Source organism: Zingiber officinale, chromosome 8B (assembly GCF_018446385.1).
Source record: "Zingiber officinale cultivar Zhangliang chromosome 8B, Zo_v1.1, whole genome shotgun sequence".
Lineage (NCBI taxonomy): Eukaryota > Viridiplantae > Streptophyta > Magnoliopsida > Zingiberales > Zingiberaceae > Zingiber > Zingiber officinale.
The window spans coordinates 21,730,442-21,748,116 of record NC_056001.1 but is presented as its reverse complement, the minus strand read 5'-3'; the positions used below and the strand labels follow the sequence as shown (position 1 = coordinate 21,748,116).

The 17,675-nt window shown below is 37.4% G+C and overlaps 1 protein-coding gene across 1 annotated transcript; it reads right to left on the bottom strand.

Moving 5' to 3' along the window:
* Window positions 1-476: 476 nt before the first annotated feature.
* Window positions 477-7,292, bottom strand: LOC122016166 (glycine-rich domain-containing protein 1-like). The gene is made up of 9 exons (XM_042573389.1): window positions 7,198-7,292; window positions 6,852-7,036; window positions 5,424-5,541; window positions 5,094-5,348; window positions 3,539-3,979; window positions 2,419-2,945; window positions 1,804-2,002; window positions 1,418-1,570; window positions 477-1,329 (listed from the first exon to the last, which is right to left on the bottom strand). Exons 2-9 carry the CDS (start codon window positions 7,007-7,009, stop codon window positions 670-672), a joined length of 2,511 nt encoding a protein of 836 aa, XP_042429323.1. The 5' UTR covers window positions 7,010-7,036; window positions 7,198-7,292; the 3' UTR covers window positions 477-669.
* Between the last annotated feature and the right edge of the window lie 10,383 nt (window positions 7,293-17,675).

Here is a 17,675-nt window from a genome sequence, read left to right as displayed (position 1 = left end):
TCCGCTCTGGCTTCTTGTCCCTCGGAGAATGCCGCGTGCCTTCTTCTCATCCACCCGCATACTCTTCCGTAGCACCTCGACCTCGGATACACCAAGCCCGTCGGCTCTCTCCCGAACCATCCTTCTTGCTAATGGCGTCTTTCGCTCGACTTCCTATGCTCCTAAATTCCTATATACATAAATACAGAGGTTAAATATCAATAACACCTAATTTCACTTGATTGATTACATCAAAACTAACTTAAGATATTAATATAATCATGACCTAAAATCTCGAAATGTACTTGAAGGATTCATTTTCTTATCGAATAAGCTTCTTTCCTCATAGAATAAGTTTCTTTCCACCTGAGAGGTCATTCAATATTGTGATTTACCTTCTCTTGGCCCTAGGACTGACAATGAAGAGGTGGCTGAAGTGAAAGTTATCATCTGTTTTACAACATCAGTTCATTTCTTTTCGATTTCACTCTACTAAATTGAACACAACTAAATTTCTTAGTATTATAAGTTGCGAAACGTAGGAAAGCCACGATGTGTGACGAAACATTTCTTAATTTAGTCACACTTATCCATGTGTACAAGCATTGCCAACAAGCAACGATCAAGAAGCAAACGACATCAACGTCTGCTATTATTATTATTGCACACCTTGGTAACATCTTTATGAGTTTAAACGGCGACCAGATTCCCTGCGTAGCCCGCTGCAGGATCGTTGTTGGGAATGACATGATGAGCTCCATGCTGACCAAAATCAGTGGTATTGCCATCCACCATATTTCCACAACCTCCACATCCACCGCCGCCACATTTGCCACCACAACCGCCGCCACAGCCAGCAGACATATTGCCACAACCTCCACCGCAACCTCCGCCGCATCCACCACGACCTGCAGACATTTTCCCGCAGCCTCCACCGCATCCACCACCGCAACCTCCGCCGCATCCACCACAACCTGCAGACATTTTCCCGCAGCCTCCACCGCATCCACCACCGCAACCTCCGCCGCATCCACCACAACCACCAGACATTTCTCCGCAGCCTCCACCACAACCTCCGCCGCATCCACCTCCACAACCACCAGAGTTTTGGCCGCTTAATGCGTTCAGCTTGTCTTCATTATCTGAAACAGAATCAACGATCTTCACTAGATCCTCAGCACAGGCTAGTCCATTAGATGCCTTCTGCTCATCATGTTCTACCTCATTTGAGCTGGGGATCACTTCTGCATCCTCTTTGTTTGGAAGGACATTGCCGCGTTGCCTTTTGTTCGCATATTTGAGAATGAATGCCAATAGAACACCAAGTAAAACAAACTTCGTTTCATTGACCTATTCACAAGATGACAGTAGGAATCTGTTAAGGAATATGAGGAAGAATTGCAAAAAAAAAAAAAAAAAAAAAAAATCTGGTTATTACCTCGATAGCACCAGCTTTCATGTCGAACAATGCAACAGCTTTTCCGTAGGGATTTTCAGCAGAAAACTCAACAAGTGTAATGAATTCATTGCCATTTTTTTCCTTGCAACATTTGGGTTCATATTCCAGCTTTTTCCCGAGGAAGAGCTTCATCTGTTTAAAAAATGGAAGCCGAAGATTTAGACGCAACAGGAACCAACCAGCAATAATATGAACATTCCAAAGTAGTTTCATCATACACGTAGTGGATTAGAATCAAAGGAATTAATCATCTTTTACTACGGCCTAAAAGAACAGGATACATGGATACTGAGAAATTATTAATAGGAACAAGAAACTTAAATGTGGATTGGAAGTTGGCAAAGACTAGCAAACGATGAACTTACCATGAAATCACCTTTGATTTCAAATATATGGCCATCTTGACCTGTATTATTCTCAACTAGGGAGATATTGTAGTTATTCAGTGACCAGTTATTGTCTGAGTACTTTGCGACCTGCCATGGGTTTCTTGATTCTCTTGATATGCCAACGACTTCCCTCGTTAAAGAAGTGGCTTTTTTGCCTTCCAATGTCTCCAGATTCCTGTTAATATAAAACTAACTAATTACTTTATTTCCATTTCCAAATAGAATATCATATTTTCTCCGAGAACATAACATCACGCGTTTTAAAAAAAATCATAAATACAGGACTAATGTTGCATTGTTTTCCTGATAGAAGCATGGAATTACAGCTAGCTGTTCTGTCATTCTTTTGATATAATATTTTTCTCTTTTTCAAAATGTATTTCACAGTATATTTAATAGAAAGAGACGTGGTTTAACTCCAACAATGACCAAACGATTTGATCTATAGACAAGCACCCGTCCAAGTGTGAGTGCATCTCTAACTAAGCACATGATAAAATTGAGGGAATGTGAATGCATTCGCAAAAAACAACCTTCTAGATAGCAATAATTTTAACTACAAAGTTCGGGGTTTATATGTAGCATGCGCACCTAATTTGCAGACGAATTACTTCCTCGCCATTATGATCAAGGAAACGTGTCCAACCTTTGAAATTTTCCTTCCCTCTAAGTGGTAACAAGCATGTGTTGGTGGAGATAGAAAGTGATTTAAACATGCGAAGTTCAAAGGGAGCAAGGACTGGAACTGTAAAAGACACTGCGACCCGTAGACAAACTGGTTTAGAGTCCACATTCCCAGAATGGGGCTTCAATTCAAACCACTTCTCAGTCGACAATTCTGAACTGGGATTATTCAAGTCTTCAAGGGAAATTGAGGTTGTCCCAATCGTTCTTGATAATGTGGCAATCTTTGGTTTCCATCTTGACATAAGTGTCAAAGTGAGCTCTCCTGTTGGTTCACATGTGAAACTGGCTCTGTGTTTCTTACCGGATACAGATTGAATGCTTAGAGCACCACCGTAGAAGAATAGATCTGGTTTTTTCTTGGCAAATAATACGAATAGGTTGCTCTTTTCACTGTTTGGTAAGTTTTTTATTTCCACAATCTCCAAAAGCACCTGCATAAATGAAAATTGCAACTAAACAGCTGAAAGTGGAGAAATTATGGAAAGGGAAAATATTCTATCACACTTACATGTATTTATAGACAACATAAAAATCGTAAACATGACTAATTCTATCTAAAAATTAGACAAAAGATTAGGTGTATTTTCAGACTAGGTTATATTTAATTTTTATCTAACAGGAAGCATACACAATGGAATTATATCCATGTCAAACCCAACTTAGCTGACAAGGATCTTCAAAAGAAATGTACTCAGAAGCATATCTTGATATGGCTTTGCATGTTCAAATGGACTATTGAACAATAAAATTACTTTGCTTCTTGTGTAGAACATATCAAACGAGAACAAGCAAACCATGTAATTGACACATTGTTGCGATAGTTTTGTGGCCTGAAGGTAGCTTAACTGAAAAGACTTAACTCTCAAATTATCTTAGGATTAGTTATAATTTTAGGGCAATATATTAAAAATATTCACAAAGTGTTTTGCCTTCCCCACTTTTACAATCCATCTTTGTTTAGATAAAAGCTAGAAATGTCTGTTCTCAGGTGCAAAAAGCAAAAATAAATAATCATGAATCTTACCAGAACAACCATAGGTTGTTTAAGGGACTCGTCAATGATTGTTTCATTTACAACTGGATGGCTAGAAAAATATGGAATGGATGTCACTGGAGAAGGAGAGTTCCCTCTGTACATCGCACCTGCCTTCCAATATCTGGATCCATATGTATCCTCCCACTGCTTTGTTGTTTTATCAAATCCAACATCAAGTTTCTTCCCTTTTGACCTGTTGGAGTCCATATCATCATGTTCTAATACCTTCCCAAGCAGGTTAATCGTGTCATTGCAGTACGAAAGAGGATGTAGTTGATGAGAATGCCACATGAGATCTATGTCATAGGTTGGCACAGTGAATTGTTTGATTGATCTATCAAGGTTAATCTTGATCAGATTAAGGAAACCCTTGTATCTTGCAGCTGCTCCTTCCAGATATCGTCTATCATGCATACATGGTCTCGACACCTATCAGATAGTAATAGTATATAAGGAACAAATGAGCAATTTTGGAGAATGAGGGAGATTAGAAAAAAATCAGATGTGAATGTTCAATTCTGGTCCAAGCATGCAAAGATATAATTTTTGACAAGATAATCTGATTTACGCAGAGCAAAAGAGAAACTGTAATTCCAAAATGTTAAATCAATCAATATATTTTCTATTTTCATTTTCATATAGTGCCTACATGAAAACTAAGAGGAAGTCAGCTACTAAAAACATTTAATTTTTTTTTTGTTCCCTCTCATCTTGTTATTTATAAAAATCTTCAACTGGTTTCTAAAAAGGTTAAACTGCAAAAGTTCATAAGAAATAGGCCTGCACCAGAAAACTCTTTGGAGGTTCATCTCAATTATCAATGTTGTTTTGTCTCCAAAATTAGTCAATTTTGGGAATTGCAAGATTTTTTTTTCTGAACCTGAGCTTGACAAAGCAGAATGATATAGCCTCTCTTTTTAGGTAATAGCACCACCAGTAGAAGCATATATTGTAATTTACTTCAGTTTATAACTGGCTTGATTCTGAGATCAGTATATCATTCCACAAACTTTAGCATGGATTCTGTGATCTTTGTCTAGACAATCATTATGAAGTACAAGATACAAATTTCCTTTGAGCATCTTCTTGCTATGTGAAATTGATAACTAGCTATAAGAAGCCTTGTGCCCTTGTCTATTATAATTTACAGTCAATATATTGTAGTATTGTTGGTTACTTGGTTATATACAGTTATTATGCTCTGCGTCAATATTGCACATTCCATCTTTCCAAAAAAGGCATGGGATGCACATATGAGTGAGTCCCTATATTAGTTTTTTCCAGACTGACAGATATTGAGGACCTTTGCATGAATCACATTTTAAATTTACTAAGACTAGAAGTAGCGTTTTGTTCAGAAGTTCACTGGTTCATGTTCTGTCCCTCAATTTAAGAAGACAAATATATGTGTAAGTTTCTGCAAGTTCTAGCACAAGTTTCTGCTTCTTAAACCGAGAAAAGCATAACAATCACCATAAAAGACTGATGACAAGCTTGGTTATTCATTAATATGTCAAGTAAAGAACTATCATAATTTCAGTACCTGGTAGCAAAACGAAGACTGCCTTTTAACAGCAGAAACCAAATCATATGTAAGCCTTGAAGCAACTCCATGGTGCTCAGATGAAGTTTCCTTTGAGACAGTATAATCACAGCTGAGCTCAAATGGCTCCTCTGGGTACATCTCTGACCACTTCTCTGTTATTTTGTGCTTGGACCTTTCTTGCAGCGATGATATGACATTATGGTTATCTAGGATCCTCCCAAAAATCTCCTCACAGTCCTTTTTGTATCGGACCTGAAAGTGAAATAGAATGAGAAATAATCCACCAATAATCATACAAAGAATTCAATCCTCAGAATATATGCGCACCGGATTCAGTCGATGACAATGCCATATCCATTCACAGTCCAGAGGGACATACAAAAAATCATCCTCTGCTCCATGTTCACAATGCTTGGCTAACAAAGGAAGCCAGAAAACCTTGTACCTAGAAAGCAAGAGCACGCATGTCAATGAAAGACAAAAGACTATGTCTTTTCCAACATAATTGCAGAAACTTGGATTTGATCCTCCAAGTCAAAAATCATCAAGTAAAAATGTAAAAAATTCAATCCAATACTTTGAAAAAGTGGTTTGACAGTAAAACAAGGATAGTTATGAGTATTTTTTAGGCATCATATAATTTTCCAAAAAACTCTTAAAAATGTAAATTTATTGATCCTCCAAGTCAAAATTACTAAGTAAAAAATGTAAAAAAATCAATCCAATACTTTGAAAAAGTGGATTGACAGTAAAACTAGGATAGTTATGAGTATTTTTTAGGCATCAGATAGTTTTCCAAAAAACTCTTAAAAATGTAAATTGATTGAGTCCTTTCCAGAAAGCTCAAAATAGACTAATTTATATACTTATATAATGGACCAACATTTATTTAAATTTGGGTTTCAAATTAAACAGATTTTTTAATTAGACCACTGTGATGTGGATATATTGCCATAACATGACCAATATGGTGTGTATAAATTATCTTAAATTAAAGTGACTATTTTTTGGTTTAAAAAAAACAATTTTGATGCTTGTTTGGCAAACACCTTTATATTGGAAACAAGATAAGTGTGCTTTTTTTCTTAGTTAATAGAGTAATATAATGTAGTTTAATATTATAATTTGATTTTATATAGAGGAACTAGAAATACTTTTCTAATTATTGTCTACTGTATTTATTTATTTTATTCTTTATGATTAATTAATTATGTAGCATGACACGACTATCCATGTTAGCATCTTGCTGAACGATATCACGCTAATGTCTTAGCAACAGAAAAAAGAGTTAATGAGTGCTAGAGGTTGCATGAACTATGGATGTTATGATAGAATTGAAAAAATTATAAAATAATGTGCTACATTTGAAAACATGCACGCTAGATTAATTAATTAACACTGTTATTAAATTAAGATGTGCTGAAGAAACATAGTTCCTAATGAGCAATAAATGAGTTGTTCACGACAGATCACCAAATGAGGATTTGCTCCTGTTAATTTCTTACCCTGTCAAAATCAAGTCCCATGATTACTCCATTATCTCTAGAATACAATAAAACAACTTTGACAAGTCCGATCCAAATAAGCAAAGAATTGGGATCCACATAATTTTTGGATTTGAGATAATCCCAAGGCCAGATATTTTTTATAATGCGTTTCCAAAGTCAACAAGAAATTTCTAGCATCAAACATGGACATGTAAACCCTACCACACGCAAGAAAATTGGGGAAAAATAATCCCACCCACGTTCTTACCTGTAGATGGCACGATCCAGAAGGGGGCCGTCGTAGAGCCACCTCCGGCGATCTACAGCAGCTAGGAACTCCAGCTGCTGCTTGGCGGCCGCCACGAGGTCCGCAGTGACAACGACCTTCTGCGCCTCCAGCCACGCCGCCTCCTGATCCTTGTCCATCTAATTTTGTCCCGAAAGACGAACAATCTGCCGAAATATACGCCCAAAGTGAAAAATCGAGACGACGAGAACTAGCTAGAAAGAAAATAGCGCAAAGAGCGATCTTTGAAGCAGCGGATGGTGCCTATTACAAATCGGGAGGAGAGGGGAGGATTTGAAGGGCATCAGAAGATGTCGAAGACGCTTACCTCGTTGGGCGACTGAAGAGCTCTACGCCGTGGAGCGCTCAGCTTCGATGCTTTGTCTATTTGTAGTACCGTGGGAGCCGTGAGGAGAAGTTAAAATTGAAAGTAGGGATCTCTTTTCGATAAAATAAAATAAAAAGAGTTTCTGTCAAAAATTAGGCAATTTTACTGAAAAGTCCTCGAGACTATTTGTATGATCAAAACTCGCCGAATATTTTCATTTTGTGAATATTAATAAAGTAATTCGTTTATTACGACGATAAGAATCCAATAAAAATAATCAATAAATTATGAATTTTTAAAATATTAAATAAAATAGTATGAGTTATATTATAAAAGTCTAATAAATCATTTATCTTTTATGAGGGACGAGAGTTTTGCCCCAAAAGCATAGATGATAATTCTTAGAAGTCTGAAAGAAATGTGAACCGACCGGTTCAACCGAGTAAGTAGTACCACGAACACAAGTTAGATGGTTAGGAGAGAAGAGGTTGGTTGTACTACAAACAAAGATCAGTGTACTATCACATAGAGACAGAGAAACAACTCAGCAGGGGGTTTTCCTGAGGTAGATCATCTGCTGGTCTATTATTGTTAAAAAGGACACCTCTCCCCGTGGCATAGCCAAGCCGAGTTGATTACGTGTTAGATTTAAAGAAATAGATAAATGTCAATTTCTAATTAAAACGGTGAAAAGTATTTGTTCAATTTTATAATTTATTTTTTTACATATGACCGTATAGAGTACTCGAAATCTATTCATGATGACTTTTTGTTAAAAAAAACACCTCTACTTAATGCTCAGTCACTAGTGGTTGGATGCCTGAGTACGAAACTCCTATAAATAATCTCATTTAATAGGATAAGATTATATCTTATCCAATTGCTCCATGAATCGATATATATATATATCTGAAAACAGAAATATTTTGGGCATAGGTTTCATAAAATATCTGTGATTTTTTACTCTGATACCAATATTTGTGTTTTTTTGCAATATTTGGCATCAAAGACCTGCCCCAAAAATCAAAAAATATTTTGTACCAAATCTGAAGGAAAAAATATTTCTGGTACAAAATATTTGAAATATTTTTTATTTTTGCAATATTTTAGCTATCAGATCCAAATTATATATTTTTGCAATGTATATCCAAAAATTGGTATAGAGGAAGTTTTTTACCATCCTTGTGTTTTTTTTAACTTGATATCAGATTTTGATATATATATATTCATTCAGTAAGTTCGTTTTAGTTTAGAGTATATTATATCTATTTAGGATTGAAGATTTTAAGATTTAAGAATTAAGTTATAATGAGTTTGAGTCAATATTTTTTTTTTTTTTAGGATTCAGGTTTCTTTTTAGATTATAGTACTTAAAATTATATATTTTAAATACTCACTAAGTATATTATATATATATATATATATTTAAGATTTAAAATTTAAAAGTTAGAGGTTAGATTACAATAGGTTTAAGGAAATATTAATTAAAAAAAATTAAAAACTTGAATCCAGCCTCTTGGATTGCGTAATCATCTTCAAATTTACGCCACAACTTTCTGATGGAAATATATATCCAATTATATATTTCTAAAATAATTACTACAGTGTATAATAGCTATTGATTAGTTTCCACCACGTTTCTTACCTGTGAACTTATTATATCAACACTGTGGCACTACTGAGTAGATATTACAATTATTTTAAAATAATTTTGATTCATTTAAAGTATTTTTATTAAATTAGTTTTTTTTATCGAATTGATAAAGAATATTTAGATATAATAGTATTTAACATTTAAGATTTAGAGTTTAAAATTTTAACATTTACAGTTTAGTCTAAAAGATATTCAGTAACTTATTGAAAAATGGTTACAAATTTAAAAATTAATTCTTGTAGTGTTTAGAGTTAAAAATTTAGGCTTCAATATTTTAATATTTAGAATTTAAAAGTTATTTGGTAATGTTATAATATTATATCCCTTGAATAAGGGATATATTTAGAGATAAAATATCTGACGTGCACGAGCATAAGAAGTGGCAAAAGAGGTGGCTGCGTGTGCAGTGTGCTACTACAAGACAGCTCAGTGTAAAAACTGAAGTGGAAGCTAGTCAGAATTAGAGCATAAACTTCATGAAGTATTATTAGCTATCAGGGTATAATTTTATACTTGAAAGGCAGAACCTAAGTGAGACGTTACTTTAAGCAAACTCTATCTGTAAACATCATACTTTTTTTTGAACATCGTACTAAAATTATTGATTGATCACTTATCTTAAAAACCTTATAAAGAAAAGACTAGTTTATATACTTATGTAATGGACTAACATTTTGTTTAAATTTGGATTTCAAATCAAACAAAAAAAATTTAATTATATTTCTTTCTGAATGTTTGGTACATCTTTGATATTTATACCATTACTTGGCGGATTTTCTTGAGGTTCTTGGCACTTTACTTTGCTTGTGTCGTATTTTTTTTCTTATAATAAAGATGTCTAAAATTAATTAATTTTGGAGATAATCGACCTAGTTCTACGGAAATTTTTTACTGACCTTCAGAATAAATCTGAAAAAGTCCTCATGTTGAAGACCACATGTAATCAACCTCTTTGAATTGACTAATCTTGAAAGTCATCGATCCGGCCATATGAAAGTTTCTTACTGGTCATCGAAATAAATTAGGAAAGTGTTCTCATTGAAGACTACTACAGCTGACCTCCACAATAGATGCATCTCTACAGGTCGTTGATACGGTGAATGAAGAAGGGCCCCTAAGCAAGGTTGGGAGGTCAATAGACTGAAGAGGCGGCAGTCAAAAGTCCAAGGTGGTACGAGGACTAAGGAACCTGTTCGGTGGTACGAGGACTAAGGAACCCGATCACCCAAGGTCGATTGGACATCCTTTTAAGGGCTCAGCGTCTCACTCGGCCGGATACTTATGGGACTTTGCTCACCCTGACATCTTGATCGACCAATTTCATCTCTTATTGGAGGAGGACATCTTATCTCAAAAGACTGTCTTTATTCGGGCTTCGAGAATAAAAACCCTAACCTCCGATTTTTTAGGATAATAAAAATAGTAAAAAATATAAGAGTCAAGAGAATGTGGTATATTTGAAAGAGAATGACAACCCTACACAGCAGTCAAATAGAATTGGGGGCTAACTGTTAAAGAGGAATACCAAAATATTGAGATATTATCGAAAATAAACTAGGAGAAGTGAAGACCTCCCAAGAACCAGTCTTTGAAAGAGGTGATATAACTAGGGGAGGAAGATGAGGACGATCAAGAGCATTTGGGGATGATGATGTGGTAATCTTGAGGAAGCTCGAAGGTGGCTGGATCTGGTCCACCTCTCTACCATTAAAATTAGAAAGGGTGGAGGTATACCACTGGATGAGAATGTGCAAGAGGGCGACAAAGGTCGTGGTTCGATATGAAGACTTAGGAAGAAACTTATAGTTGAGGGGGAGAGTTGAAACCTAAGAAGGGAATCACTGAATCAAACCACGAGTGACTAACGCTAGAGGAGAAGAAGAAGAAGAAAGTGTGGGCAAAAACCCTAACTAGCAGAGCTTATAAGCCCTAAGGGATTGAACCATAACCGTTTGATCTCGGGGATAAAAAGGTTGGTTAATTACCATAGTCATCCGATAGAGGAGCCAAAATCCCCAGTAGCCTAACAGTCAAGTGTCTCTTAGGGAATTACAAATTAGGTATAGGTGGATCACATGCCAGCACCATATGAAAAGGCATTGATGATGAATGTGACAAGCGGATCATTACCATGATACACTATCACATGACGTATTGTCGTGCATTACCGTGCATTTATGGCAGCTGGCACACCCCTTGTCAAGGAAGATAACCATCAACTATGTGTCTGGTAGAATGATGTCAGCTGGGACAACATAGCTGATTGGAAAGCTAAAGCTTGTAGGGGTCTAGTCAATCGGTCCAGATCCTCTTTCGACTAGACTTGCAAGGGAGGATTGTGATACGACGTATGAGGAGAGGCCCCCAAATAGGGTTGGAAGGTTAACAGACCGGAGTAGGTGGTAGTCAAAAGTCCAAGGTGGGATAAAGACTAAGGAACCTGCCTAGTAGGAATTCCCTTATGTCGATAGCCTAAGGTCGATCAGACCCACTCTTAGGGGCTCATCTTCCCACTCAGTCGGAGGCTTTTGAGACTTTGCTCCCCCCTTACATCTCGATTGGCTAAGGCCGATCGGACATACTCTCAAGGGCTCGACTCCCCACTCGGACAAATACTTATAAGGCTATGCTCACCTTGACATCTCAATCGATCAAGGCCGATCGGACATACTCTCAAGAGATCGACTTCCCACTCAACCGGATACTTATGTGACTCTACTCACCCTGACATCCCCATCGACTAAGGACGATCTGACATACTCTCAAGGGCTTCACTCCCTAGCACTTCTCGATTGTCTATTGCCAATCGGACATTCAGGGGCCAGTGCCCCAGTATTCTAGTTGCCTACTAGATTCAACTCCCTTCAGGATACTATCATAGCTTATTCATTCCTCACGAGAGACTAGACTCTTTGTTCATGACCCATCTTCTGACTAGCAGCCCAATAGACCTTTTGGTCTATAAACTTATTTTGTTATTAATACATCACATCAGTTTGTCAGAAAATCGTATCTTTGCATGGAAATGCAATATCCCCATACCTACGATGGGACGGTAGGATACAACGGAAGCATAGTGATTAGACAAATTATAAAATAGCAATGTGGTGCCTCATTAAATGTAAAGATTATGAGAGACATTATAAAAGGGATTCTTCTCCGCTGGTATAGATACGCAAGTCCATTGCCTTTCTCTCATTACACCACTATTCTTCTTTCTAGATTTTGACTTGATCATTGGAGTAGTTATGCTAGGGACCCTTTGAACTGCTTATTGAAAGTTTTTTTCCTCCTCTTTTGGTTAGTGATTGTAGGCGTTCTCCGGTGTTCCCTTGTCGAGGCCTTCTTCTAGTTAAACTCTCAGTCAACTTACTAGTAGTCCATAACTCATCGCTTCTAAGCAACATCAACTGCCATGCTGCACTTGAGCACTTGAATCATGGGTTGCAAACATAGTCGCTTCGTTAGGTGGGGACTGCTAGTCCCACCTAGGTAATTATAATTCCTACCGCTTCTCATAACTTTACTGTTAGGACCAAAAGTAGCTAGAGGGGGGGGGGGGGGGGGGGAATAGCTCGTCGCTTTCGCTCGTTGCTCGGCGTTGCTTGTTTCTTCAAAGATGTGCAGCGGAAATATAAAGAAACAATCACACAACGCTAACACGGTTGGTTTACTTGGTATCCACCTCACAAGAGGTGACTAATCCAAGGATCCACACCAACACACACACCCTCCACTAAATAAAACTCTCATTTATGGTAACTACCAAGGGCGGAGAAGCCCTACAAGACTCAATACAAGAAGAGAGGGAAAGGATACAAGAAATACAAGCTTACAAGCTTACAATGAGTATAAACCCTAACCCTAGCTTCTCTTCTTGGCTTTGATCCGCCTCCTGAGAAGAGGTGTCGAAGGAATCGTGCGCCTGCGGCCTTTATCGACGCCAACGGTCGGATCCCGATCGATTCGAATGTTCCCAATCGATCGGGGAGGCTTTGGATCGATCCACGGATCGATCCAGAGCGCCTCTGTGCTCTGGGAAAAACGCCTGGATCGATCCATGGATCGATCCAGCGCTTATCGCGCGAAGCAGCCGCGTCCCAATCGATCCACTGATCGATTGGGACATTTGGATCGATCCACGGATCGATCCAGAGGCTCTCTGTTCGCTAGGAAAGGCTTGGATCGATCCACTGATCGATCCAGCTCCTGGATCGATCCACTGATCGATCCAGTACTTGGTTTTTGCCCAAAACCAAGTCCCAAGCCTACCAAAACAACACCCGGTCAACCTTGACCTGTTGGTACACCATGCCTAGCATTTGGTTACTCCTTTGACCTGCTAGGACTTCCCACCAAGTGTCTGGTCAATCCCTTTGACCCACCTGGACTTTTATATTCATGCCAAGTATCTGGTCACTTCTTTGACCTACTTGGACTTCCCAACACCAGATGTCCGATCATCCTTGATCCATCTGGATTTTCCCTTGCCTGGCTTCACTCACCAGGACTTTCACCTAGCTTCACTCACTAGGACTTTCCATCTGCCTAGCTTCACTCACTAGGGCTTTCACCTGGCTTCACTCACCAGGACTTTCACCTAGCTTCACTCACCAGGACTTTCACCTAGCTTCACTCACTAGGGTTTTCAATCTGCCTAGTTTCACTCACTAGGACTTTCCTTCTGCCTGGCTTCACTCACCAGGACTTCCATTCTACCTAACATCCCAGTTAGGACTTCCCAGTCAAGTATCCGGTCAACCTTGACCTACTTGACTCTTCTTTAATCAATTTTTTATTGTCAAACATCTAAACTCAAACCAAGACTCAGCTTGGTCAACCAGGTCAACCTTGACCTGAGGGATGTTGCACCAACAGTTGTTAGGTTTCGTGAACCCAACTGGATTTCGTCAGGTTGTCATGTCCTGTGGATCGAAACGGACTTCCCGCCAGATATCAGATCCTGTGGACCTATTTAGACTTCGCACTAGCTATCGGGTCCTGCAGACCTATCTAGATTTCCTCTTGGTATCAGGTCCTTCAGACCCGTCAACTCCTGTGCACTCGGTAAAACAATTAGACCATAAACACTCTAACTTTAATCTATTTATTATTCATCCAAATCTGAGTTAGATTATTAGTCAAAATTATACTAACAATGGATTTCTGTGAGATTCAACTCCTGACTATTATATTATGTATATTGTCTGTGCTATGCCTTTGATCTTTTTTGTGCTTAATTAAAAGAAATCATGTTAAGTGACCATTCTGAATTAAAAAAAAACAAAAAAAGAGGAAATTTGTAATTACATGCTTACACAAGGAAATAAATCGATTAATCAATTATTCTGATTTATTTAAAAATATTAAATTTATTTGAACAAATTAATAAAAAAATTTATTCATAAATTATTTAAATTTATTTTAAAAGGCCCTTGTAATCCTCGAAGTTGATGACCGCCGCCGCTTCCTCTGCCGTTGCCGATGGGAGCAACTGCACTGTGGTAATGATAAGATCCTTTAATGGATCTATTCAAATAAATCCTTTAACTTTATTTCCTTTTTAAAATAAGTTTTAGGCGTTTTCTTTTTTCTTCTAGATAAGTTTTAATAAGACATTTTCTCTTGAAAATATATTTTTTATTTTATTTTTCTTTTAGACCTTTTCTTTTGAAAATATAGTTTAGGTCTCTATTTAAAGAGACGTTATGTAATTTTGGAAGACAAGTAATTTTCCTTTTAGTTAATCAATTTCATTTGATTATTGGAGGTTGATCCCCTCGAAGTGATCACCCTATCCCCTTTTTATTTTTCTCTTTCAATTTTTCTATGTGATAGGCCCCCCGAGTTCCTATCAACTTGATATCAGAGCACGTTCACTTCATCTTCGCCCTATAGTATCTCGCAGCAACTTCAACAAACGCATGGTCTTAACCTGACTTCAAGAGAAGAAAATTCACTCTGACATGACGATCGGAGGATCTCATCCTGACGCCAAATAGGCTCTGGAATTTGAAGCTAAGCACGAGACAAGGATGGATAAACTCGAAAAAAAACTATGACATCGTTGGTCACAATAGTGCAAGAATTGAAGGATCGTTTAGAAGCAGATTCCAGCTCAAGCATACTAATCAAAAGGGGAATAAATCAACAGTCTCGACAACAACAATATAATCAAGGAGCAAACTCAAATGAAGATAGAGAGCACAACCGTCCACGTATGAAGGTGGAATTTCCTCGTTGGGAGAACAATGATTTGATTGGATGGATTTCAAGGGCTGAAAAATATTTTCACTTCCACAGCACATCGGACAATGTAAAGGTAGAACTAGCATCTATAAACCTCGAAGGCGATGCCATCCAATGGTATGACTGGCTTGAAGCATGCCATGAGTCTCCAAAATGGGAGGAATTCAAAGAAGAACTCATCAATCGATTTGGTCCCTCCGGTTATGAGAATGTTGATGGAGAATTGGCAAAAATTCGACATACTTCAACCATACTAGAGTACCAAGGACGATTTGAGCGACTCTCTAATCGAACTCGTGATTGGTTAGAAAAGCAACTACTGGGCACTTTATTTGAAGGACTTCACCTTGATATACGACGAGAAGTAAAAATGAATCAACCCCGCACCATGAAGGCTGCCTTATCCTTTGCACGACTACAAGAAAAGAAGATCAATGAGGAATGAAGAAGAAATAACAAGGTAATTCGTGAAAACCCATCACATTATTCAACACTCCGTAGATTGACAAAAGAAGAGATCAAGGAAAGGATGGTAAAGGAATTATGCTAGCATTGCGATGAAAAGTGGCACCGTGGTCATCAATGCAAACAAAAGAGGATACTAATGAATGAACCAATAGAGAACTCTGAGGAAGAAGATGATTTTGATGAAGGTGAAACACAAGATAATATCAATGAAGTACAAGATGACTCTATGGAAATATTAGTACATACCTTAGAAGGACTACAAACTCCACAAACAATGAAGGTAAAAGGACTGATTAAAAAGCAACCAGTAATGATACTTATAGATTAAGGATGCACCAATACTTTTCTAGACTCAACCTTAGCAAAAAGGCTTAAACAAAAAATAGAACGAGCATCTACATTTGATGTTAAGGTGGCGGATGGAAGATCACTTACAAGTCCAAGAAAATGTGAAGGTATTAAAATTTTCTTACCAAATTATGAATTAATCACAGATCTCTTTCTTCTACCCCTGGATGGATGTGATGTTGTACTTGGAGCACAGTGATTGAGAATATTAAGAGACATAATATGGAATTTCTCTCAACTAACAATGCGCTTCCAAGATCAAGGAAAAAAGTTTGCATCAGAGGCAAGAGACAAGATACTATCACATCAATCAGTAGTTATCAAGCTGAACGGTTATTAAGGAAAGATTGCTCCATTTTTCTCATGCAACTCTTTATCAAAAAGGATCCTAAAGGTACCTTAAATACCCCTCCAGAATTAGAAGCGCTTCTTTCAAAATTTTCTATGATATTTGCTGAGCCAAAGGGACTTCCTCCATCATGTTCACATGATCATCATATACCTCTAATACCGGGGAGTGCACCAGCAAATATTAAGCCTTATCGCTACCCTTACATATAGAAGGAGGTAATTGAGAAGATTGTACAAGAGATGCTTCAAGATGGTATTGTTCGCCCAAGTGTAAGCCCGTATTTTTCTCCAGTATTGCTTGTATGAAAGAAAGACGGAAGTTGATGAATGTATGTAGATTATCGGGCACTCAATAAAATTACAGTGAAAGATAAGTACCCCATCCCCATCATTGATGAATTACTTGATGAATTAGGAGGTTCCTCATTCTTCTCAAAATTGGATCTTCGCTCAAGCTTTCATCAGATAAGGATCTATCAGCCGGACATTCCAAAAATAGCTTTGTGAACTCATGATGGTCATTATGAATTTTTAGTCATGCCTTTCGGTTTAACTAATGCACCTTCTATATTCCAAAGTCATGCCTTTTCAGAGGCCTTATCTCCGCAAGTTTATTTTGATTTTTTTTGATGATATCCTTGTTTATAGTTCATCATTCGAAGATCATTTGCATCATCTTTATAAAGTACTCACTCTTTTACGTGAGCATTTTTTTTTGTGAAAAGATATAAGTGCAACTTTGGGACAACTAAGGTGGAATACCTTGGTCATATTGTAAGTCAAAAGGGAGTAGCTACTGATCCCTCAAAGGTACTAGTTATGAAGGATTGATCCACCCCAAAGAATATCAAGGCATTACGTGATTTTCTGGGTCTCACAGGTTATTATCGTAAATTTGTAAAAAATTATGGAAAGATTAGTACTCCACTAACGACTTTGTTAAAGAAAGATGCATTTAGATGGTGTCCTGAAGCAAAAAACACATTTCAAAATTTAAAGGAGGCTATGACGACAACACCAGTTCTTGCACTACCTAATTTCAATAAACAATTTGTCATTGAAGCCGATGCATCTGGAGTTGGAATCGGAGTAGTACTTATGCAAGAAGGACAACCATTAGCTTTTACTAGCAAGACACTATCTCCTTTACATCAACATATGTCAATTTATGACAAGGAAATGTTGGATATCATACATGCCGTTACAAAATGGAGACCCTATCTTCTTAGCGGACGTTTTCAAATACGAACTGAGCATAAGAGTCTTAAGTTCATCTTGGATCAACGAATCTCAAATATGGATCAACAAAAATGGATCAAGAGACTTTTAGGATATGATTATGAAATCATTTACAAGAAGGGAACGAAAAATACAGTAGCTGATGCTTTATCTCGCCTTCCTAACCAAA

Coding starts and splice junctions, on each gene's coding strand:
- LOC122016166 (XM_042573389.1), bottom strand. CDS start 7,009: ATGGACAAGGATCAGGAGGCGGCGTGGCTGGAGGCGCAGAAGGTCGTT. Junction 5,542..6,851: donor CTGGATCGTGCCATCTACAG/GTAAGAACGTGG, acceptor CTTGCTTTCTAG/GTACAAGGTTTTCTGGCTTC. Junction 2,946..3,538: donor AACAACCTATGGTTGTTCTG/GTAAGATTCATG, acceptor TCATTTATGCAG/GTGCTTTTGGAGATTGTGGA.